General features: G+C 43.3%; 1 protein-coding gene across 14 annotated transcripts in view; it reads right to left on the bottom strand.

Annotated features, from left to right (window-relative positions):
* FNBP1 (formin binding protein 1) overlaps nucleotides 1–25,918 on the bottom strand; it is a 139,215-nt gene that overhangs the window by 28,854 nt on the left and 84,443 nt on the right. For all 14 annotated transcript variants that reach the window (XM_066255961.1, XM_066255949.1, XM_066255948.1 and 11 more), the window contains exons 7-8: nucleotides 2,734–2,862; nucleotides 1,754–1,900 (exon numbers count right to left, since the gene is read on the bottom strand). In XM_066255961.1, the coding sequence (XP_066112058.1) occupies nucleotides 1,754–1,900; nucleotides 2,734–2,862 (276 nt within the window). The remainder of the gene's footprint in view (nucleotides 1–1,753; nucleotides 1,901–2,733; nucleotides 2,863–25,918) is intronic.

The following is a 25,918-nucleotide window of genomic DNA, read 5'->3' as shown; positions in this document are numbered from 1 at the left end:
AGGTCAGCAGTGTGGCTTGGGATATGCTGAGTCTTCGGCCCCTATTAGACAGCCAACTGGACAAGCCATGAATATGCGAGCCGGCGGGCAGGCAGAGCCCAGGCCAAGATGCGAAATGTGAGTCGGTTCTGAGAGGGACCTGATGCTCCAACAGTCGACAGATCGCTCAGAGGAGTAAATGTAGAGAACAGGGAGGTTTCAGGTCAAAACCCCAGAGGACCCCAAAGTTCAGTGAGAACGAGACAAACGAGCAAAGGACACTGAGACCAGTGACCAGGACAAAAGCCATCACAGTGTGGGCTCTGAGAGAGCAGGGGGAGGAGGGGCAGGTTAGAGGGGCCGAGGCTGACAACAGTTCAAGAAAAACCTGAAGACTTAGAATAAACTCTTCAAATGAGCACATACAGATTATAGGTAAAAAAGAATTATCAGGGATATAAAGGAAAACAAGGCTCCCACGTGGGAGAAACGGCCTGTAAATGGAGGTGGGGCACAATTTCCCAGATAAAACTGATAAGACGGGCACCAACGTTCTGACATGATTGTTTTTAGATTTTATTTATTCATTTTTAGAGAGAGAGAGAAGGGGAAGGAGCAGGAAGCACCAACTCCCACATGTGCCTTCACCAGGCAAGCCCGGGGTTTCGTGCCAGCAACCTCACACTCCAGGTCGGCGCTTTATCCATTGCGCCACCGCAGGTCAGGCCTGACACAATTTTGTGAAAATGTAAAATTTCAAAGACAAAGAAATTTCCAAACTTCTAATAAAAGAAATTAAAATTATGTTTATTTCAGATTTTAATCAATGCCAGAAGTCAATGAAGCTAAAATAAAAGATTCACAAAGAGTTGACACTTTTGAAGGCTTAACTTATAAACCTCACTATTACTATTTCTTTTTAAAAGACCCCTCCTGTCTTTGGCTAGGGAGCCCAGTTGGTTAGAGCGTCATCCTGACACACCAAGGTTGCGGGTTTGATCCCTGGTCAGGGCACAGACAAGAATCAAGTAATGGCCTGACTGGTGGTGGCACAGTGTATAGAATGTGGCCCTCGCATGCTGAGGTCCCAGGTTCAAAATCTCAAGGTCACTGGCTTGAGCACAGGATGATAGACATGATCCCATAGACGCTGACTTGAGACCAAGCTCGCTGACTTGAGCATAGAGGTCACTGGTTCAGCTGGAGCCCCCAATCAAGGCACATATGAAAAGCAATCAATGAACAACTAAAGTGATGCAACTATGAGTTGATGCTTCTCATCTCTCTCCCTTCCTCTCTCTCTCGTACTAAAAATACCCAAAAACTAAAAAAACAAAAAACAAAAAAAAGAGAATCAAGCAATGAATGCATAAGGTAAGTGGAATGATGAATCAATGTTTCTCTGTTTCTCTCTAAAAAGCAATCAATAAAAATTATTTTAATAGGGTAGTCAGAGAAGGCCTCCCTGAGACTATTTCTTGATTTCCTTCTATAAGCCAGGCATATATAACCACGACAAGCCTTTGACCAAACTGAAGATGCTGAAATGTATGGAAACGATGAACCAATAGTGATGAGAAAACAGAACAGGTACTCATGACACGGAAAAACTCAGACAGCATGGAAGCAGCTACTGCTGAAAGGTGCCCCTGACCACGGGAAAGCGGCGACCCATCACGAGAAGACTGAATGAGGTCACCATGGAAGGGATGGAGGAGGGAGAAATAATGGAACCACAGACAGTGGTCAATGAAGTGCAAAGTACAATACTTACATTTTTCTCATCGATTGACTCGGCCGCCTTTACTATCCCATCCAAGCACTTCCCAACAATGGGAATCACCTGCCGGTCAACCTCCGCGTAGGTCTTCATCGACTCTCCGATCCTCACCACCCTCCTCTCTTCCATCTCTTGTATTTTCTGTAACACCAAGTTGTATAGGAAAGTAACTGGCCCACTGCTGTTATTTCAGGGTGCCCCTTTTCGGCAGCGCTGTTACCATTAACAAACTGGCCAGTAAGGAACCAGGCCTACAGGGAGGGTTAGAGTTAGAGGCTCCGGAAGCGGAAGCTTCACTGCGCCCCAACGTTAACTAGCGTTCTATGAACTGTGAGTCTGCCCAGATGTACACTTCACACCATTCCACTCCAATTTCAACTAGAACCCCAAACTCAAGGGCTTTCCCAACCCAGGCTGGGATGTAATTAGCGCACCTTCCTTCTACAAGGTGGATGCTCTTGTTGGCTGTGTTGGGTAGACACCATAGAGCAAATATTTATTATTTTTTCTACACCTGGACTTGAAGTTGTACAAGATTCTCATATATATATATCTTTTCTCATACCATTTTTGAAAATGTAAAGAAGTCGAAAGAAAAACAAAAACAATTCAAAGAACTGTCACTTGTGTTCAAATCCTACAACTATGAATGCTGCTTTGATTCCTCAAGTTAAGGCGGTTTGTTTTCTTTTTGTAACCAGAATGGTTCTTTTAGCAAAGGGAGCGTTAACCTAAGGGTCACAGTTCTAGGACTAGCACGGCAAACCACGGACACTTGCAAAGGCTGTCGACTGCTCTTGAGATGAACAGTGTATTTCATTGTCCTGCTAGTCAGTGCTTGATCTGGATGCTTTACAAGATGATCCGAGTTAGAGGAAACTGAGAATTACATGAACACCCAGAACGACAGCCCAGCCATCCCGACCCCACTCCGCCTGTCTGTGGAAAGGCGGCGCGAGGCCCGAGCCGCTCACCTGGAATATGTTGGGGATGTGCGTGTGGTAATACTCGCGCTGCTCGTGGTTGAACTTCTGGAGAATCGATGAGTAATCCGCTTTGCTGTCCTCTGCCATTTGGTGACGCATTTGAGCTTGTTGTCGTGCCTGCAGGCAAAAAATGAGAATATCCCCATTTACCGAGACCAAAAGAAAGTCTAGAATTGCAAACTGGAGGGGCTGGGTTCAAATTTACTTCAAATGAGTTGTACTTAGCAGGTGCTATTTAAAAAAAAATTTTTTTTTTTAATTAGTTTACATTCAATATTATTTTGTATTAGTTTCAGGTGTACAGCACAGTGATTAGATAATCACATATTTTACAGTGTTCCACCCTCCCATATTTCATGCCCACCTGGCAGCATATGTAGGTATTACAGTATTATTAACTGTATTCCCTGTGCTGTACTTCACATCCCTGTGACTGTTTTGTTACTGCCAGTTTTTTATATATTTAAAGATTTTATTTATTCATTTTAGAGAGGGGGGAGAGAGAAGGAAGGGGAGGAGCAAGAAGCATCAACTCCCATATGTGCCCTGACCAGGCAAGCCCAGGGTTTCTAGCCAGCAACCTCAGCATTCCAGGTCGAGGCTCTATCCACTGCGCCACCACAGGTCAGGTGTAGCTGCCAATTTGTACTTCCCGATCCCTTCACCTTTTTCAACCCGCCCCCAACCCCCGACCCTCTGGTAACCATCAGTCCATTCTCTGTATCCATGAATCTGTTTTTATTTTGTTTGTTCATTTATTTTGCTCTTTAGTTTCTAAATATAAGTGAAGACATATGGTATTTGTCTTTCTCTGACTTATTTCACTGCGCTTGATACCCTCTAGGTCCATCCATGCTGTTGCAATCGGTAAGATTTCATTCTTTTTTATGGCCAAGTAATATTCCATTGCATATACATACCAGATCTTTATCTACTCATCTAGTGATGGGCACTTGGGTTGCTTCCAAACCTTGCCTATTAAGCCTGACCTGTGGTGGCGCAGTGGATAAAGCATCGACCTGGAAATGCTGATGTCGCTGGTTTGAAACCCTGGGCTTGCCTGGTCAAGGCACATATGGGAGTTGATGCTTCCAGCTCCTCCCTCCCTTCTCTCTCTCTGTCTCTCCTCTCTCTCTGTCTCTCCCCCTCTTCTCTAAAATGAATTTTAAAAAAAACAAAAAAACAAACAAAAAAACCCAAACCTTGCCTATTAATAAAATACCAGGTGCTATTTTAAAAACATGGTTTAGAATTTCAATTTAGGTAAGAATGTGCATTGTAATTTGTCACAAATTGCACAATAATGTTTCATCATTATTGTCTTAATTTGGCGTCCCTTTCTAGTTAGACACAAGTATCACCATTCTTTACTGCCTGTACTTGGCCAGATTCACAGATTTATGTTGCCCAGATGGTCCTTGTGAGAACTTCTGTGCGTGCGCTCACACATATATGTATGTGTGTATATATATACACAAATATATGTATATTTTTTTTTTTGAGAAGGAGGAGAGAAGAGAAGATGAGAGATTTCATATATATTTTAAAATGTTTACTTTATTGACTTGGAATCCTTTGTGCTTTTTATGTTTTTCTATATGTGTGCCATTTTGTCATTTACTGCATTGCTTTCCTCCTAAATAATCAATGATAAAATTCACAAATTGGTTTCTCACTTCTAATTCATGTCTGGTTTATCACATGCCTCCCAGGGGCAACTGTTGACTTGTTACGGAATTGATGTTAAACTCCAGCAAGAATGTACGTAAATGCTAAAGCCAGCCACAAATACCAGCGAGTGTTAGGATGGTAATGCCGTCTTACATTCACCTAGATACTGGAGGCTCCCTAGATAAATATCATCTCAGGACTCGCTAAGACAGTCTGGGGTCCACATGCGGCAAGACCTCCCGCCACCCGAGGAAAAGCTGGCACGGCTTACAGGTGACCTGGCAAACTTGCCACACCAAGCCAAAAACACAACAGGAAAGGGGCCTTGTTCCAACATAACCAGGCAACTTTTTGTTTTGTTTTATCAAACTCAATCTTTAAAAAAGAAAAAATAGAAACATTCAAATGTAAACCCTAAGAAGAGGTGCTGGGGTAGTTCATCGCTCTTTTATCTGATCGTTGATCACATCTCCTTTTGGTTTTTAGCATCTCAGTGTTCTTCATCGGTTTCCTGCCTCTGTGACTTAAAGGCTTAACCTGGTTTTCACTTCCTTGACTCACTGACTCATTTGTGTAAAAGCCCAAGGTGGTCACTTAGAGAGGCTTCCTTTATTCTCTTCCCCATTCATACATAAGCACTTCCCAAACCAAGGTAACAATATCAGTCTTTCCACACGAATTTCCTTATCACCGCAGGTTTTAGTTTCTTAAGAGGCCTGCAGGTACCTCAACACCACCGTATCCACTTCTCGCCCCCCCTTGGTTATTTCAGCTGCCAGCTTCTTCCTCTTTGCCGGCAGCCTGCTAACTCCCTTCCTGACCGTATGCTTTGTTTGGCCTCCTCTTCTCTGTCCACCAGTAAGGACAGTCCCCAAAATGTCACGTGCCCAGCTACCCTGAAAAGTCCGTGCCCTCCTCTGTGTAAACAGCTTCCCCACCTACATGCGTTCCATCTGCTCCTCCGATAGGACCAACACAGATCCTCTTAACTCTTTCAATTACCTAGAGCTCTATCGCTTATCACTTTGTCATGAGTGTGAAAAAAAAAACAAGGGAATCCCCAAAGTGACCTCAAATGTCTAAAACATTCTCTACTTCATTCAGAAACCTTCCTCAGAAAAAGACACAAAAATCCAGGGTGGCTGAGGACAGTTTCTATATCACTTTTGGAGAAATGATTCTATTCTGGTGAATTTTTAAAATAGCTTCATTCTGAAACAGATATCAGAACATCATTATTATACATACACATACGCACATGTGTCTGTGTGTGCACACATACACACACATGAGCAGATGCACGCTCCCTGACCACAGATCCTTCGTGGACCACGGAATACTTTCCCGATGAGCTCTGGAGGCTCCCTGTGGAGGAGCCCAGCACCATTTGGATGGAAGTGACTGATTTTCCTCCTCCCTCCCCGGGATCTCCAATGAAGTCTTCGCTCTGGTATATGACAGCTTTTGTAAGCACATTCACTCGTAATAGTTTCCTGCTGTCCTTTACCCTTGTTTATCTGCAGTAATTCTAACGCAAAACAGTAATCCTAACACCTAACTAGGGACCGCTCTACGTGAGCTGTGGAGACAACTGAAATACGCAGTAACAAGTATAAAAGCTGAATAGGAATTTGAAAATAAACGTATAAAACCCGAAAAGTGAGCTAAGTAGGAGAAAACAAACAGGTGCTGGAGGGAATGGGTCTCCCTCTTATGTTAAAGAAGCATTATCTCTCTGAGAGTTTTTCTTGAATGGAAAAGCTTGCACATAGGTGGCAAAAGTCTATGCAATTCTCCAGTCTCCCTCTCCTTCGCTGGCCAGGGGAGAAGCACTTAAAAGCAGCGAAACATCGTTGCCCATGAAATTCTGCAGAGCCAGAGCAGGAAGACAGGATGGACTGTCTCGCCCTCAATCCCGGCACCCATCTGCTTCGAATTAATGCTGTTCCTGGGCCCAGGAACGTGCCATTGTTCTGACCAAGTTTTAAGATGGAAAAATCTATTTTTATTTAGTAAGCTGTTGTTTCTTTTACAAGGGAAAGAGCCAGCCTCATCGGTTACTAGGACAGAGATATTTAAAGAGATATCTTTAACAGTATTTTTTTTTTAAATGTGTATCTGCAGTAACCAGTTAGTAACTAAGTGGTTTCGACAGGGCAGCTGCTGACGCTGAGGCCCCACGGAGAGGAGAGGAGAGCAGAGCGTCACTAATTCTCCCCTCTGAGCCGGCCTAAAAATAGCAACCATTGTCTTGAAGAGGTACAGTAGCTCCACTCTAAACCAGACCATTAGAGTTGTCTTGTAATTAAATTTTCCATTCTAATACTAAAAGACACTGCATCTTAGGGCGACATTACTGTGGGGCACAGAGAAGTTCAGAGGATTGGGTGTTTTTTCTTTTTTCTTTTAATGAGTCAGAGTCACGGAATTTAAAGATAATCTAAAAAAGTCCGGAATGACCACAGCTGCCTGAGACTAAGACACAGACACCTTTGAATAAGACCTAGACCACTTTCATTGTCAATCAGGAAGACTGAATTTAACTTCCAAATCTCCACGACAAGCCCAGGGGACTGTCCCCAAGGAGATCCACAGAACCATGCACTGTTCACACACGAGTTCACTGCTGAGTAATTAAAAAAAATTTTTTTAGTTTTTAATTTTTATTGAATTTATTGGGGTGACATTGGTTAATTAAAAGTATACAGGTTTCAGATGTACAGTTCTATAATACATCATCTGTATATTGTGTTGTGTGTTCAACACCAAAGTCAAGGCCCCTTCCGTCACCATTTGGGTCATTCTTTTTTTTTTTTTTTTTTTTTTGCAATTTTTCTGAAGCTGGAAACGGAGAGACAGATAGACTCCCGCATGCGCCCGACCGGGATCCACCCGGCACGCCCACCAGGGGGCGATGCTCTGCCCATCCTGGGCGTCACCATGTTGCGACCCTCCTGGGTGTCGCCATGTTGCGACCAGAGCCACTCTAGCGCCTGGGGCAGAGGCCAAGGAGCCATCCCCAGCGCCCGGGCCATCTTTGCTCCAATGGCGCCTTGGCTGCGGGAGGGGAAGAGAGAGACAGAGAGGAAAGCGCGGCGGAGGGGTGGAGAAGCAAATGGGCGCTTCTCCTATGTGCCCTGGCCGGGAATCGAACCCGGGTCCTCCGCACGCTAGGCCGATGCTCTACCGCTGAGCCAACCGGCCAGGGCCATTTGGGTCATTCTTAATATGGTGACACCCCCATGTCCTGCCTAAAAGGTCAGACTGGCAGTTTCTAAGTAAAGAAAACAGTGTATCAGAACTGCAGCCCCATGTTTCTTTTCTTTTTTTTTTGTATTTTTCTGAAGCTGGAAACAGGGAGAGACAGTCAGACAGACTCCCGCATGCGCCCAACCGGATCCACCCGGCACGCCCACCAGGGGTGACACTCTGCCCACCAGGGGGCGATGCTCTGCCCCTCCGGGGAGTCGCTCTGCAGAGACCAGAGCCACTCTAGCGCCTGGGGCAGAGGCCAAGGAGCCATCCCCAGCGCCCGGGCCATCTTTGCTCCAATGGAGCCTTGGCTGTGGGAGGGGAAGAGAGAGACAGAGAGGAAGGAGGGGAGGGGTGGAGAAGCAAATGGGCGCTTCTCCTGTGTGCCCTGGCCGGGAATCGAACCCGGGTCCCCCGCACGCCAGGCCGACGCTCTACCGCTGAGCCAACCGGCCAGGGCCGCCCCATGTTTCTAAATCCTAATGTTTAAAGACAAAAACGGTGTAATCCGTTTACATTATTAGCATGGACAACATGTGTAGTGACTTCCTGTTCAAGTCAGTACTGCTTTTTCCTTACTATTTCAAATAGCAAAGAGAAACTTCCACTGCCCCTGGCTCCACTGGCATAAGCAGCCCAGCCAGCAGGGGGGTGCCAGAAACTTCTCACCTTCACCTAAGGACCGTGGTAAGTTTGCTTACCAAGGGAGACCCTCACATCTTTGATCAGGGCTGCTTCTGGCTTCTGACCTTTTAATACAATGAGCAAGTAGTTCTACATTTACTATAGATAAATAACAAGAGCTACTGTCGTTTTAAATCATAACCTCAGACACCTCCAAATGGGACCCATGGCTGTTCCTAAGGGATAAACCAGCCATTGCAGAGCTTTGGAAAGTCCCTTTCCCCCTTTGTATGTAACATTTAATTACAAAGGCCTACTTTTCATAACCAAAAATTTGGGGACAGCAAGTGAGGACAATTTTACAGTTATCCCTGGCAGCTCAAATAACGGTAAATGTTCTGAGGAGCAGCTTGTACTTTCAGTATTTTCTTTTGTCATGATCATCAGAGACCAATTATTTCAGGCCGGAAGATAAAGGGACGACATTGAAATTTTATTCTGAATTTACTATCCTGCACAGTAGCCAGGCAGTCTGTAACTGTCACTGCACTGGCCACGTGCGGAGGCTTGGCTCAGAGGGCAGATGGCCGGACCACAGGGCCAGGACCCAGCCAGGAGCATGTGCACGGCCCAGGTGCAGCAAGAACCTGGTACTTGGCTCTTGACCCACCTCTCTTCAATTTATCCAAGGTACTGACTTAGAATTCTATGTATTGTGGGTAAAATGATATGTGTGACTTTAATCACCTGGCTTATCTGGCCCCACCCCTCTTTAGTTCTTTTTTTTACCCAATTATAAAAATTTGCTTGTGGTAAAATAGTTTGAATTTATAGAATTGTGTGGTTTAGAATGTAGAAGTCCTTGCATCTTCTAGCCTCTGATAATCACTATTAACAGCGACAATCTGGAGTTCTTAATTTGTTTGTGTGTGTGTGTGTGTGAGAGGGGGTGGGAGATAGGGGGTCTGAGAAAATGCGGAGGCGGGAGGGGGGGCTGGCACAACAGCCCGGGGCAAATCACTGGGAAGATCTAGAAGTACAGTTGCAAGGACACCACTAAATGATGTTTCAGTGATCCCCAATCAACAGCTGGCAAACTCGGTGAGTCTGAGTCATGAAGGGGCTCAAACCACGGGGCACCTTGTCTTCCAGTCAGTCCGGGTGACAAGAAGCAGCACATTGCACAGGATATGAGGGGGCAGGGCTTCTGGACATTATGACCTATTTTCCAGGTATTTCTGAGATCAGACAGACAGCAGACTATTGAGAATGCCTCACATTCTAATTCGTATACTGGGTCTTCCAGGATTTGTCAATGATGAAGAGTAAAACCAGTCTTTGACCCAGCAATTCTACCTCTGGGAATTTATCCTAATGAAATAATATTAAATGTTCCCAAAGGAGACTTATCCATCATAGTATTGTTTACAATAGCTAATAACTTGAAACAAACACCCAGGACTGTGATTGATTAAATTATATGCCATACCCTTGATGGACTAATGTGTAGCATGTAAAAAAAAAAGAAAAAAAAGAAAAATGGGCCCTGGCCGGTTGGCTCAGTGGTAGAGCGTTGGCCTGGCATGCAGAAGTCCCAGGTTCGATTCCCAGCCAGGGCACACAGGAGAAGCGCCCATCTGCTTCTCCACCCCTCCCCCTCTCCTTCCTCTCTGTCCCTCTCTTCCCCTCCCGCAGCTGAGGCTTCACTGGAACAAAGATGGCTCGGGCGCTGGGGATGGCTCCTCGGCCTCTGCCCCAGGCGCTAAAGTGACTCTGGTCACAACAGAGCGATGCCCCGGAGGGGCAGAGCATTGCCCCCTGGTGGGCAGAGCGCCCCCCCCCCACCCGGTGGGCATGCCGGGTGGATCCCGGTGGGGCGCATGCGGGAGTCTGTCTGACTGTCTCTCCCAGTTTCCGGCTTCAGAAAAATACAGGAAAAAAAAATGTGAAAGAATATTTAATGAGAAGGGAAAATGAATGCTGTATATAACTTAAAAAAAATTTAAAGTTTCCAAAACAATATTTACAACATAATCTCATTATTGCAAAAATAAAATGCTAATAATGATCACTTTGGTCAGTGATTAAGGAATATCTTATTTTGCCAAAAAAATTAGTAAAATAGTCTAATTTTAATGCCGAATTACAGAAACAGTGAAAGATTGAAGAGGTATATGGCTTGCCTTTGAGGTCCAGAAGAAGGATAATGTAGCAGGAAGCTTACTAATAAAGGAGGTGGAAAAGCTCTCTGTCCAGAGCAATGTTGTTGGATGATAAATGGCATTGTTCAAATGTCCCAGCAAATTGCTGTGTCTAGAATACATTTCCAAGTTCAAGACGAAGAAGGCATTTAAAAATTCCTATTCAGACCAAGTGCTGTGAGTTTGTGTTGGAGCCTTCCAGGCCAGGAACTTGCCAAAACAATGAGTCTGTCTTTGATAAATTATAAGGGCAGCTAAAATACAAAACAGAGAAAAACTTCAAAATAAGTTAACCAAAGAAATATGCTTGAAATATTCCAGCAATTTCCTGATTTTTTTTAACAGTCTTATAACTTCTAGCCCCAGTCATTGGTAGGTTCTCCGGTGCATGGTCACTGAAATCGGAGAAAATACGGAAAGATAGCAAATGAGACCAGCATCTCAATCCCACCGCGCCATTCACTTGCTAAACAGTGGTAAGAAAAGGCCTTCTGTTTCCCTATACCCTGGTTGCTTTATTTGAAAAATCTGTTTACTCAAGGTGAGTGACAATTTCTGCTAAAAGAGAAGCCAATGCTGACATTGTTCATCTTGATGTTGGCACAATTCCAAGGTGGGCTGGTGAGAACAGATTTGGGAGGAGCTCAGAGGCTCTTAACACTCTTCCTCTTCCCTGGTGCTTTCAGTTATTGTGGGTTTGAAATGATCTCTTTTGCTTCTCCTTCTCCCCTTGATAAATAACCTCACCACAGACTATGACAATCCCAAGGTTTCATATACGTGCAGCTGAAGGAAACAGCCTGGATTCTGGGAAGTTAATGCCTATATGACTCCCATTCTCTCTTGCTGTGGAGTTACTGTGGAAAAAAGAAATACTGAAAGCACTTTGTAAATCTAGTTCAGAAAAGATATGTTCCCTAGAAGAGAAAAGTGATTCACGATACATACTCCAAGGGAAAGAAATGAAATACCATACTCCATGCAGTCCTGAAGAAATCTGAGGTGTCTGGTGGTAGGTTATCAGGGGCTCACCCTTAGTACCCAAGTCACACTAGATGTTTAAGCAGTACTGTTTAATACGAAAAATTGTTCATGTGTTATTCAGTATATACTATCAATAAGCTTAAGATGTAAGATCATAGACTCTTCCTCTATTTCAACCTCAGTGTTAGTTTTCTCTGCTTTTGTTTAAGCTGGGTGACACCTAGCAAGATTTCTTTAGTGATCAGACAAGATAGCCAGGTAGCTTGTTTAGATCTCAAGCTATAGGGTTGAGGGGGGAAGACTGTATCTGAGAAACAAAACTTTATACTTTTGTGTATTATACAGATGGCACAAAAATCTCAAACCCAAGTAATTGACATAAAAATTAGTTCCAGATTGGCTGGCAGAAACAAATATAAAAACTTGCTGGGGGGATACTCCCACAATCCTGCCTTTATGGGATTCTCAGAGGAAAAAGAAATCTCTTTTGAAGATATGCTCAAACAAAAAAGAGAATAATAATCATAAATGCACAAGGAAATAAACCACCATGAGAGCTGACACAATGAAGAAAAAATGATCACCATAAGAACTCGATCTGAAGCCTGACCTGTGGTGGCACGGTGGATAACGCACTGACTTGGAACGCTGAGGTTGCCGCTTCAAAACCCTGGGCTTGCCCGGTCAAGGCACGTACAACAAGCAATCAATGAACAACTAAAGTGAAGCAACTATGACTTGATACTTCTTGTTCTCCCCCCTCCTCTCTCTGTAAAATCAATATATAAAATTAAAAAAAAATTTTTTTTAAAAAGAACAAGCTAAAAGAACACTTTGAAAGAAAAATGATTAAAAAAAGAAAAGACTAAATAGAGCACAAGACAGTAAGCAGCAGCAGGGGGAGAAGAATAAGTTTCACACATACTGAGTATGAGTCCCAGAACCAACAACTTGAGAGAATGAAAGACAGGCAATATTTGAAGAGTTAACACCAGAGAGTTATCCTACATTACAAAAGAAAGAAATCCTCCAGTGAAACCCACGCAGAGTAAATAAGAAATAAAAGTCTGTCCTTTGAGAAAACGTAGTAATGCCACAGAACGCCAAAAGCAAAGACAAGGTCATAACAACTAGAGAGAAAAGTCAAATATCTATGAGGGAATTCAATTAAGTAGACAGGCAACGGCCTAAAAGGAACAATCCATAATAAAAGACAATGGCACGGCACCTTCAAATTGCTTAGAGAATATAATTGTTCGTTTAGAATTCTATACCTAGCTAAACTATCACATTAGAGTGAGGACAAAATAAAGATATTTCAAACAAATAAAGTAGAACTTAATCTTCACAAACAGTCACAGGAAAATATAAAACTAACTTATCATCCAGGAAGGAGGAAATTTCACCCAGAAAGAAATATTAGGAAAGAAGTAACAATACTTGGCCTGCATTATCACATGGTTACGGCTGTGTGGACAGATGGGGGATCAATGGTTGCCCCCTTTCGATGGTTCCTGTAGTTCCTAGTCTGGTATAGTCCCCATCTTTCTTTATTAGGTCCTCAATACTGAAGCTTCATGTCAATTACTATTTATCATCTTATCCAACCCCTGACCTCCCACCTCGTTCTACAGGCAAGGACAGTGGCTCACAGGAAAAGAGCTCATTTGCTGTTGTAACCCAGGAGTAAAGTCATACGGTACACTGGCAAGAACACTGAACTTGAGGCATGGAAATGTGCTGTATATCATCAGCAGGGTCACTTTAGGCTCATGGTAATTTAACGTTTTATAGCCTTACCCTTTTTATCTATAAAGGGAAAAAAGAATTATGGGGAAGATTAAAATCCTTTTAGAAAATATAAAAGACTTTCTCAGTATAGGTTTTTTGAGAAGTGGGTTCAATAGCATGTCGTCAGGGTCACCTTCATTCTGCCATTTCGCTTTTAACATCACAAGCTGTTCTCATCTCCCCTCTGCATCTAGATCCTGCCCTGTTCTGTCAGGCAGGTCAGCATCTGCAGTGTGTTTTCCTCGGAGCTCTGCATGAAGTTCTTACCACCTCAATTGCTCTCTCTCTCTGCTCCTTTTTTTCTGTTTCCACCCATCCTTCGTCCTCAACTGCCACTTCCTCCTTCAGGCCTGTCTCAGCAAACTGTAACCCACAGAGCTTTTTCAGAGGCGGCATCCACACACAACTTCTGAGCTCCTGGTATGTGTTGGTCACAGGGCCAGGTGATCGCATATATGATGTGCCTCAATCGTTTTTTAACTGCTATTGCTCTAATTACCTCCACCACGGAGTCTGGCACGTAGTAGAATGGTACTCTTCTTTGCTAATTGACCCAGGTTTTCCTTGTCTCTCCATTTCATCATTTTTGCTAACTGGGTTCCTCATAAAAGGCATCTACTATAATCTATCCTATTGATGCTATGCACTATTTGTTCAATAAATATTCTCTTTTAAAAATAATGTTTAAAAGACTTTATTTATTGATTTTTATAGAGAGAGAAAGGGTGGGGGGGGGGTGAGAAGTAGTTGCTTCACTCTAGCTGTTCATTGTTTGCTTGTCGTATGTGCCTTGACCGAGAGAGCCCAGGGTTTTGAACCGGTGACCTTAGCGTTCCAGGTTGGTGCTCTATCCACTGCGCCACCACAGTCCAGGTTCAATTAATATTCTTGTAGAATGCCTAGATGGCTAGAATGTTCAAAATATACTCAACTGATTCACAGTAGGTTGAAGGGGGAAGGATTGAGGAGGGAGGAACAAGAAGCAATCCAAGGGGAAGGTCACAAACAGGTAAAATTCAGATGACAAAAACAGTCTCAACCAATTAACTGAAGTCCAAAAATAGGCCACTACGTGACACACACGCGGTACCACTGAAGCCTCACGACCAGCCCTGGCGGTGTGTAGTGTTGTCCTTATTTTATAGAATAGAAAATAGGCTCAGATTAAATAAATTGCCTCATGTTATATCATTAGTGAGTGGTAGAAACAAGATCTGAACCCACTTCTGTGCAGGATCAGCATTAAGAACAAGCTCTTGCCCTGGCCGGTTGGCTCAGCGGTAGAGCGCGGCCTAGCGTGCGGAAGACCCGGGTTCGATTCCTGGCCAGGGCAAACAGGAGAAGCGCCCATTTGCTTCTCCACCCCTCCGCCGCGCTCTCCTCTCTGTCTCTCTCTTCCCCTCCCGCAGCCAAGGCTCCATTGGAGCAAAGATGGCCCGGGCGCTGGGGATGGCTCTGTGGCCTCTGCCTCAGGCGCTAGAGTGGCTCTGGTCGCAACATGGCGACGCCCAGGATGGGCAGAGCATCGCCCCCTGGTGGGCAGAGCTTCGCCCCATGGTGGGCGTGCCGGGTGGATCCCGGTCGGGCGCATGCGGGAGTCTGTCTGACTGTCTCTCCCTGTTTCCAGCTTCAGAAAAATGAAAAAAAAAAAAAAAAAAAAAAAAAGAACAAGCTCTTGGCCAAGCTCAATCATTTACTATCAATAAAAGTTAGAATGTTATTAAACGAGTTGCTATATGAAAGCCTTTAGAACAGTGAGGGGCACAGAGTAAGTGCCAAGTGTTCGAAGCCACACACGCACGCACAAACATAAGTAAATATAATTTAATTCCTATTCATATGCCTATATTCATGTCATATGAATACTTGTATTCAGACTATGTTTTTCTTAATTCATTTTTATCTTCAGATCTAAGGTGTAAGAATGACCTATCATCTTACTTTGCTCTAATGGTATTTTTATTTATTTATTTATTCATTTTAGAGATGAGAGAGTGAGAGAGAAAGAGAAAGGGGGGAGGAGCAGGAAGCATCAACTCCCATATGTGCCTTGACCGGGCAAGCCCAGGGTTTTGAACCAGCGACCTCAGCGTTCCAAGTCGATGCTTGATCCACTGTGCCACCACCAGTCAGGCTCTAATGGTATTTTGAACATTAACTTAGAGGTTTGGTAATGGTTATGCTTTTTGGGAATGTTAAAGCAAAATTAAGATAGCTTCTCATGTCAACATTTGAATGCAAATGGTATAATGCATACTAAAAATATTCACTGAAGAGGGTTTTGGAAAGTACTTATTTTTCACACAAATTCACTTTGGTATCCCCTCCTCCATCCCCAACCTTTCTGATATGCTGAGATTTTGACATTTTGACTTTCCTGTTTCTTTTTAGATGTTTATTTAACCAAAGTCTATTTTTAGTGTAAAATATTACTTCAAAAACAAATAAGTGAAAAATTAAGGTTAACAATAGAGACAGTCATAATTGCTAGAGAATGAACTGAAACTAGGGACTGAATACAACTTTTTTTTTTTTTTTTACAGAGATAGAGAGAGAGAGAGAGAGAGATAGACAGGGACAGACAGACAGGAACGAAGAGATGAGAAGCATCAATCATTGGTTTTTCATTGTGCTTTGCAACACCTTAGTTGTTCATTGATTGCTTTCTCATATGTGCCTTGACCACAGGCCTTCAGCAGACCAAGTAACCCCTTGCTCGAGCCAGCGACCTTGGGTCCAAGCTGGTGAGCTTTTTGTTCAAACTAGATGAGCCTGCACTCAAGCTGGCAACCTCGGGGTCTCGAACCTGGGTCCTCGGCATCCCAGTCCGACGCTCTATCCACTGCGCCACCGCCTGGTCAGGCTGAATACAACTTTTGTGTGAAATGTTTGACCATAGTAAATAATTTTATGTCAACATTTTTGTCACAAATGTAATTTTTTTGCATTTAAAAACTTTTTTAAATTTAGAAATTAAACTTAATGGGATGACATTGGTCAATAAAACTACATAGGTTTCAGGTAAACATATCTATAGCATTTGAACTGTTGATTGCGTTGTGTGCCCATTACCCAAAGTCAAATCAATAAATTTTATTTTCATGATAAAACTAGTACGTATTAGTATCATGGCCTTTAAAAAAGGGGGGCAGGTGGAGGAGGGGTTAAAGGGTGAAAAACAGAGACTTGACTTGGGGTGAACACACAATACAGTGTACAGATGATGTGTTATAGAATTGTGTAATGATGTGTTATAGAATTGTGCACCTAAAACCTATTTAATTTTGTTAACAAATGTCACCCAACAAATTCAATAAAAAGGAAAAAAAATCTCATCCTACAAATATTCATTTCACATAGATCAAAGTTGTTTCCTGTTGGCATATATAAATACATTAATTCCACATCTAATAATTGGAGAACATTTCCATTAAATTCTATTTCCCATGTAAAGTGGCAAAGGAAGAAAACATATCTATTATTACTCATGACAAATATTAAGAATCAAAAGCATTACCAGTTGGTAGCACAGTGGATAGAGCATCGACCAGGGATGTTGAGGACCCAGGTTTGAAACCCAAAGGTCACTGGCTTTAATATGGGTGGGATCATAGACATGACCCCATGGTTGCTAGCTTGAGCCCAAAGGTCATTGGCTTGAGCCCAAGGTCGCTGGCTTGAGCAAGAGGTCACTGGCTTGGCTGGAGCCCCCCAGTCAAGGCCCATATAAAAAGTAATAAATAAACAACTAAAAGTGCCACAACTATGAACTGATGCTTCTTATCTCTCTCCCTTCCTGTCTGTCTGTCTCTGTCTGTCTCTGTCTCTCTCTCTCTTAAAAAAAATAAAATATATATAATTGAAACAATGGAAACCATTCAGGATGTTCATTTAATACAGACATGCTGAGAGGCAAAGTAAACATAAACAAAATATAAACCTTACTTCTTACAGGACAGATACAAACAACAGAGTAACAAAAGTATCTTTTCTAGAATCTTTGATTTGAACATTGATCCCTTTATAAAAGAATAGTCACAGCAACAATATTCACTTTTTGATGGTGTCTTTTTAATTCTATACTTCTGTAACTAAAAAGCATTTCAAACGGAAAGATCAAGCTGTAGTTGCAAAATTTATTTCCTGTATTCATATTAACCACTTCCTCTTTTTAAAAAATTTGTTCTCTAAATTGTTACAGTGAACAATTCTTTCCGACATTTTAAATGAAGCAAATTTGGGGAAAGCACTAAAGATATTAACATGTTCAATAAAGATGTCAGCTCCCTAGTCACAGCCAGGGCAGAGAAAATATTTAATAGTACAACTCCTTATACGTACAATAACTCAAGTAGTCATCTTGCTAGAGACTGTTTCCCCAAATGGTAAAAGAACTGAACCCTCTGCTACTGCACTGGCTTCGGTTAGGGCAGAACTGACCCAGCGCTGCCCGGGTGCAGAGCCGGCAGCTGACTGCAACCGGCGTGGGCGGGCTCCCACACCACTAAAGCTCATCGGTTTTATCAAGATAATTACCAAACTGATACTCGTTCAAAGTGAATCTCTGAACTTGCTTTAAATAGCATAGATTCTTTACTGTAACTTTCTTTCTCGTTAAAATAGTCTATTGTGTAATACTTGACATAAGAAAACAGCACATGTATATTTGACTGTAATCAGAAACATGAAGTTTTATCACTTACTTCTTAGAATTCTACCTTAATTCATGACTCAAGATTTCATATTCTACTTCACCATAGGGACATCTGTGTAGAATTTAAAAAGGAATAATGCTCAAAGCCAAATATTTTTGGAAGACATAATATCACACAAAAGTGGAATATAAATGCCCTAAGAAACTGATACACTGTTCTACACGCTCATGGCCAAGGCTTTAATTTAATTTAGCTTTGAAACATTTCCTCAAATCGGGTTATATAAGAAAACTCATGATTAAGCCAAATAAGGAAACCTCTCACATTGTAGAGAATTATTCTGCTTAGTCAACACTCAGAGTTACAATGGATGGGAATAAAGAAGCCAGTTAACTGTTTCACAGTGACAACTGCCGTAAAATTGAGACTCTAGCAGCAAAAGAATCATTCAAGTTCAATAAAACTAGACCTGCAGGAGAAGGAGAAATTGATGCTAGAGTTTAAAGAGCATAACGTGAACTCACTGACAATTTCTGCAGCTACTTGTGACCAGTAGCTGCAGTTTCTGTTAAACAATATCCTATTTTGCATTTAGAAATTATGTAAGAGCTAACAGTCACAAGGCAAGAATGAATTAGAGAAAGGGAATTATTCACTGCCTGACATGGATGAACTCAGTCTAATGCATGCATTTAGAAAACACTGTTCTCTCTGTTCAGAAATATTAGTTCACATTCCATTCATTTTGATAACCTTTTCCTTTTTCACCCAACGCCACCCTAACCGACTGCAGCACCATCCGAGTTCAGGAATCCGGTACTGCCTCGCACCCAAGTGTGTCTAGCTTGTTATTAATTCAGAGCAGAGTGACAGGGAAGTGGCCTGACTTAAAAGATTTTGTCACTAAAAAGAGTCGTTTTGGGGGCAAATGGGAAAATTCAGCAGTCAGCACACTAAATATTAGGGAAAAACTGAAGGTCACGCTCCTTCAAGTCAAGGATTGTGCGGTCACGCGTGGTATCTGCGCCCCCCCACACCTCGCCAGCGTCAGGGAATAACCAGGAGGGGAATGAAGAAAAGTGAATGGGTCCATTTCACAGCTCAGGAACTTCCCTAACAAGTTGTGATTTTTAAAAATGAGAAGATAATGGAACCATGAGTACATTAGAATTCCCTTAAATTATTAAAACAAAAAAGTATGGGGTAACTCATTTGGGGGGGGCTATATGGAAATATAAAAAAAAGTTATTCAAGCAGCACAGGGTTGTTCAAATGGCAGGTAATGGCAAACAAAATAAGCTCAACATTTTTCATCAAAGAAATGCAAATGCAAATGCAAATTAAAATTACAAGATTCCACTCCACACTCATCAAAAGGCTAAAAAGAAAAGACCAATGAATACCAATTGCTGGTGAGGACGAGAGGCAGCTGTCCAATCAGTGCCACGTGGTACGACCACTTTGTCACTCTCTTTGACAGCAAAGCAAAACCCCATAAACCCCTATGGCCCGGGATTCCACTCTTAGGCACGTACCCAAGGAACATGAGAGGCCATGTTGATCAACGGACTTGCATAAGAACGCATACAGTAGCTTTATTCTTCATACGGTCTCAGAATGGACACAATCCAAATGTCCACCAACATGAGGAAGAATAAACAAGTTGTAGTATAGCCTGACCAAGCGTTGGCACAGTGGATAGAGTTTCGGACTAGGATATGGAGGACTCAGGTTCAAGACCCAGAGGTTGCTGGCTTGAGTGCGGGCTCATCTGGTTTCAGCAAAAAAAGCTCATCAGCTTGGACCCAAGGTTGCTGGCTTGAGCAAGGGGTCACTCGGTCTGCTGAAGGGCTGCGGTTAAGGCACATATGAGAAAGCTATCAATGAATAACTAAGGTGTCACAACAAAAATCTGATGGTTGATGATTCTCATCTCTCTCCGTTCCCGTCTGTCTGTCCCTATCTATCCCTCTCTCTATCTTCGTAAAAAAAAAAAAAAGAACAAGTTAATGGTTTTTTTTTCTCTCTCTCACCTTCCTATTTTGCTAAAAATCAATAAATAAAAAGATTTTTTTTAAAAAGACAACACAGAAAAAAATAAAAGACAGCACAGGCCCTAGCCAGTTAGCTCAGTGGTAGAGATTGGCTCAGCATGTGGAAGACCCAGGTTTGATTCCTGGCCACGACACACAGGAGACACCCATCTGCTTCTCCACCCCTCCCCCTCTACCTTCTTTCTCTCTGTCTCTCTCTTTCCCCCTCCCGCAGCCAATGCTCCATTGGAGCAAAGTTGACCCGGGCACTGAGGATGGTTCTATGGCCTCTGCCTCAGGCACTGGAATGGCTCCAGTTGCAACAGAGCAACGCCCCAGATGGGCCAAGCATCGCCCCCTGGTGGGCATGGTGGATGGATCCCAGTCAGGTGCATGCAGGAGTCTGTCTCTCTGCCTCCCTGCTTCTCACTTCAAAAAATACAAAAAAAAAAGACAACACAAACTACCACAATATATATGTTTTGTATAATTTGTATGAAGTACAGAAACAGGCTGCATTTGTATATGATAGAGGTCAGAATAATAGTTACCTTTGGGAGTGGGGGGAAGGCCTGAGGAAGCCTGCTGGAATCCTAGAAATGTCCCATATATTGGATGGCAGCACATAATTTCAAATGTATCTGAAAACTCACTGAGCTGTTCACTTAAGATGTGGCCATTCATTGTATGTAAATTTACCTCAATTAAAAAAAGAAAAACATGCCTGACCTGTGGTGGCGCAGTGGATAAAGTCTCGACCTGGAAATGCTGAGGTAACCGGTTCGAAACCCTGGGCTTGCCTGGTCAAGGCACGTATGGGAGTTGATGCTTCCAGCTCCTTCCCCCTGTCTCTCTCTGTCTCTCTCTCTCCCTCTCTCTCTCCTCTCTAAAATGAATAAATATAAATAAAAAATAAAAAAAAGAAAAACAAAAGCCACTACAGTCCGACCTGTAGTGACACAGTGTTGACCAGGAATGCTGAGGTCGCCGATGAAACCCTAGGCTTGCTTGGTCAAGGCACATACAGGAAGCAACTAGAGTTGATATTTCCTGCTTGACCCCCTCCCTTTTCTAAAATCAATAAATAAAATCTTTTTAAAAACCCAAACACTATAATAGTTCCCCTTATCCATGGTTTGCCTTCCATGGTTTCAGTACCCAGTCAATTATGATTCAAAATATTAAATAGAAAATTCTAGACATCAAGAATCTAAAAGTTTTAAATTGCATGTAGTATTACCACGCATGATGAACTCCCGCACCATCCCGCTCGGTCCCACCCCAGGACGTGAATCCCCCTGTGTCGAGCAGAGACGCTGTACACGCTCCCCGCCCCTCGCTCACCCCGCAGCCAGGGCAGTATCAGGTCGGCGGTCTGTGGTGACCGTCTATGCATACTGCAGTACTCATGTTCAAGTCACCCTTATTTTTTTTAATTAATTAATTTATTTATTTTTATTTTATTTTATTTTTTTACAGAGACAGAGAGTGAGTCAGAGAGAGGGATAGACAGGGACAGACAGGAACGGAGAGAGATGAGAAGCATCAATCATTAGTTTTTTTTCATTGCATGTTGCAACACCTTAGTTGTTCATTGATTGCTTTCTCGTATGTACCTTGACCGCGGGCCTTCAGCAGACCGAGTAGCCCCTTGCTGGAGCCAGTGACCTTGGGTTCAAGCTGGTGGGCTTTTTGCTCAAACCAGATGAGCCCGCGCTCAAGCTGGTGACCTCGGGGTCTCGAACCTGGGTCCTCTGCATCCCAGTCAGACACTCTATCCACTGCGCCACCGCCTGGTCAGGCGAAGTCACCCTTATTTTACTGAGGCCCCACGTATAAGAGTAGTGATGCTGGCAGTTCATAAGCCCCAGGGAGCCACAGTGTACCTCCTTAAAATGAAAAGGGGAGTACAGTATGGTAAGATATTTTGAAATAAACCACATTCACATAACTTTTATTATACTATATTATTATAACTGTTCTTTTTTGTTATTGTTAATCTCTTACTGTGCCTAATTTACAAATTAAACTTTATCATAGGTATCCATGTATAAAAAAAACCCATAGTATACATAGTATGTATACATAGTATATATAGTATACATAGGTTTCAGTACTAGACAAGGTTTCAGGCTCCCAGTGGGAATGTAGTCTCCAGAGAGAAGAAACTACTGTATTTCAAAAAGATCTACAAGGACACAACACACATCAAGTGGCAAAAGTGAGGGCCTGGGATGAGGGAGGGAGGGACAGCAAAGAACACTTTTGCCTATCCTCAGCATTTGAGTTTTTTTAGGAGAGAATTCTATTTTGAGTAAGACACATATGGTTTGATTTGTGAACCCAGAGAAAGAAAACATCTACTAGGAAGGACTCCTGGTGGCTCACAGGGCTCAAATTTGAAAACAAACACCCCCCCCCCCCCAAATCAGCCAAGTAGTCATTTCTACACAGACAGCTCTCCCTCAAACTGCACTTCAGGGAGAAGCCTGCACGTGTTCCTGCCATGCGAACAGGCCCTTATAAAGGAGCTCCTCGGATCTTATTTCAACCAATGGGACTGAAGCTTTCTCCATCCAATCAGAACTGTACAGCTGCAACCAACCAGAGCAGCTCTTTGCTGACCAATCAGGACAGGGCCTTTTGGACCAATCAAACTGCGTGGATTTGGGGCCCCCCCAGGGATGGGGAATTCTGTCGGTATAAGCCAGCTCCCCTCTAGCTCTTAGAGCACGCTTGCCCTTTCCACTGAAGACTGCATCTCCCTGGGTGTGCTGAAAACACCACAGAGTGGAGCAGACTAGGTCAGGGCAAAGCCGACTGGCAAGGAGCAGAGCTGAGCCATCACAGTTCCTTCTGTCTAGCTGGAGCGGGGCCCGGCCTCAGGGCTGCCTCACGGCTGTCTCACAGTTGTGCTGGATCACAACTGAGCGGTTTTGCACTGAATAAAGTGCCCTTCCTCCTGGCACCCAAACTGGGGATTCTGTTGGTGTTGAATTGGTACCAACGACCATGGGTTGACAGATTTTTCCATGTTCCTGTGCAGCCCTTCGACTTTTCAATAACATAAAACAGATAGTAGGGACTATCTTTTCCATCTCATAAAAGAGGAGAAAGAAGTCTTGGTTTTACCTTCAACTTAAGCACAGGGGTCATGAGCCACAACATGACCTAGTCCAACATGGTTCTCCTACAAACCCAGAGGAACTAACTCCCAATCACGAGAGCTTGATTTAAGCCTTCAAATTCAGAACTCTGACAGCGGCATCTGAGCCAAGGGCAAGAGTCTGCATAGTTCCTTCAGCCCCATCCCCAGTGAAAACCATCCCATTGAGCTATTTCCTTTCCTCGCCGTTCCTCTGAGGAATGTGGCATCCTCACAACATCCAAATGTGTTCACCAGCCCAAAGAGAAAACTGCCGGTTTTTCCTTATGTCTACTTCACACGTATAAAGTCCCTTTTAGTTAAACTGGCTGCCTCCAGAATAACACATACCCTCTTGTAAGCAAATTACTAAACATCTGGTTACACAACGACATCAAACACAAAGCAAATGTCTACTGGTGTCCCATGTGGACGCCGATGGATTTTAGGCGATCTGGACACAGTGTTTAGGAAAAATGTGGTTCTAATCCCTGTGTGGGACATTGAACTTTTCTAAAAGAGAAGAAAACCAGGCTCCTACTAACTTTAGGTTGTTTAGAAGACACATGCACACTGGTTCATAACTGCATCACCAAATACAAATGCAACTTAGGGAAGTCCTTGCAGAGGGGCAGTTACACCTTCATAAGTGCAGGCACGTCCCTCCAAGGGCTCTGGGGCTGTTAGAAAAAGGACAGCGAGGGATTTCTAATACGATCGGGTAATTTAATCATTTGCAGAAACTGGTAGGGGGGGAGACATTGGTGGGAGATTCTAAGACTTTCTAAAATCAGAATGGAAAATTATGTTAAGTCACAATAAGAACTGAAACACTGCATCCTTTCGGCTTGACACTGACAAGAGGCTTTACAGACAATAAAGCAAAACCCTGATAGAACAGCCCAACTGCTGTTGGAGGAAATTACAGTGCTCCGAGTCACAGTCATCAGCAACACAGCTTAAGAATCCCAGTGTCTAGATCCTGCTCTATCGGCTTCAATGCTTGTGGTGCCAAAATCAGGTAATTTATCATATGCTGGGGGAGGAGGTAAGTGGGACTTCCATATAAACAACAAAGTGTGGCTCTCACTAGAAGGGGAAACAGTGCATCCTTGGAAATATTGAAAAGGTTGAGAAGAGCAAGCCAATGGGCAGATCCTATCAAGTCCTATAGCAGCTGTACTTTTTTTCTCTTTTTTTACAGAGACAGAGAGAGAGAGTCAGAGAGAGGGATAGACAGGAACAGACAGACAGAAACGGAGGGATCAGAAGCATCAATCATCAGTTTTTCGTTTAGTGCTGCGACACCTTAGTTGTTCAGTGATTGCTTTCTCATATGTGCCTTGACCGCGGGCCTTCAGCAGACGGAGTGACCCCTTGCTCAAGCCAGCGACCTTGGGCTCAAGCTGGAGACTTTGGGGTCTCGAACCTGGGTTTTCTGCATCCCAGTCCGACGCTCTATCCACTGAGCCACCGCCCGGTCAGGCCCGCAGCTGTACTTGGGGAAGCTTTCTCACAACAGCAAGTCAAACAGACCGCATGGGAAAGATCTGTCAGGCCAAGCCAACCTCAGAAACGCAGCTTAGCTAGACTTCAAGGCAGAACGCATGACTGTGGGAAGAAGACCCCACATCGATGAAAAATTAAATCTCATTGAAGATATTATCATTCTAAACTTTATTTTTTAATAAAATAACTTCACAGTAGAAGAGAAAATTGACAGGAAAGAGCAAATCTTCTACCGTCATCAGCATAGTCACTTGTGGATCAGAGGCCACGGCATAAACAGCTTTGAGTATCCTGTCCATATGAACTCACTTAATATTCTCATCAGTCCTGTTCTGTGTTCCCATTGAACAGGCAAGTAAAGCAAGACATAAAGAAGTGATACATCGCTCCCCAAACAGGTGACTGCTGTTGACAAAGAAATCCTTAATGGTGGGAGGGTCGAATAACACAATCAACAAGTTTGATCTAATGGAAATATGTAGAACTCTACAACTAAGAACTGCAGAATACATATTCTTTTCAAATACTTACAGATTTATAAAAACTAACCATGTACTAACTACTAGGCCATAAAACAAGTCTCAGCAACCATAAGACTCAAACTCAGACTTTTTACAACTACAATGCAGCTGTATTGAAAACCAGTAACAAAAAGATATGTTTAGCCCTGGCCAGTTGGCTCAGTGGTAGAGCGTCAGCCTGGCGTGCAGGAGTCCCGGGTTCGATTCCCGGCCAAGGCACATAGGAGAAGCGCCCATCTGCTTCTCCACCCCTCCCCCTCTCCTTCCTCTCTGTCTCTCTCTTCCCCTCCCGCAGCTGAGGCTCCATTGGAGCAAAGATGGCCCGGGCGTTGGGGATGGCCCTGTGGCCTCTGCCTCAGGCGCTAGAATGGCTCTGGATGCAACAGAGCGACGCCCCAGAGGGGCAGAACATCGCCCCCTGGTGGGCATGCCAGGTGGATCCTGGTCGGGCGCATGCGGGAATCTGTCTGACTGCCTCCCCGTTTCCAGCTTCAGAAAAATGAAAAAAAAAAAAGATATGTTTAAATGTGTCATACAATTGGAAATGTAAAAATATGCTTCTAAATAAGTCATAGATAACACTAAAATAGTAAAAGAAATGAAAAAGATCTGGGAATGAACAATAATAATAATACTTTACATGTCAAAAATTTGTGGGTTGCAGATAAATCAGTGCTTAAATGGGAAATTTGTTACTCAAGTGCTTATAATAAAAAAAAGAAAAGAAAAGCTACCTGACCGGTGGTGGTGCAGTAAATAGAGTGTTGACCCGGGAGGACCCAGGTTT

The sequence above is a fragment of the Saccopteryx bilineata genome, chromosome 2, assembly GCF_036850765.1.
Source record: "Saccopteryx bilineata isolate mSacBil1 chromosome 2, mSacBil1_pri_phased_curated, whole genome shotgun sequence".
Taxonomy (NCBI): domain Eukaryota; kingdom Metazoa; phylum Chordata; class Mammalia; order Chiroptera; family Emballonuridae; genus Saccopteryx; species Saccopteryx bilineata.
This window is presented reverse-complemented; position numbering and strand designations above follow the sequence as displayed.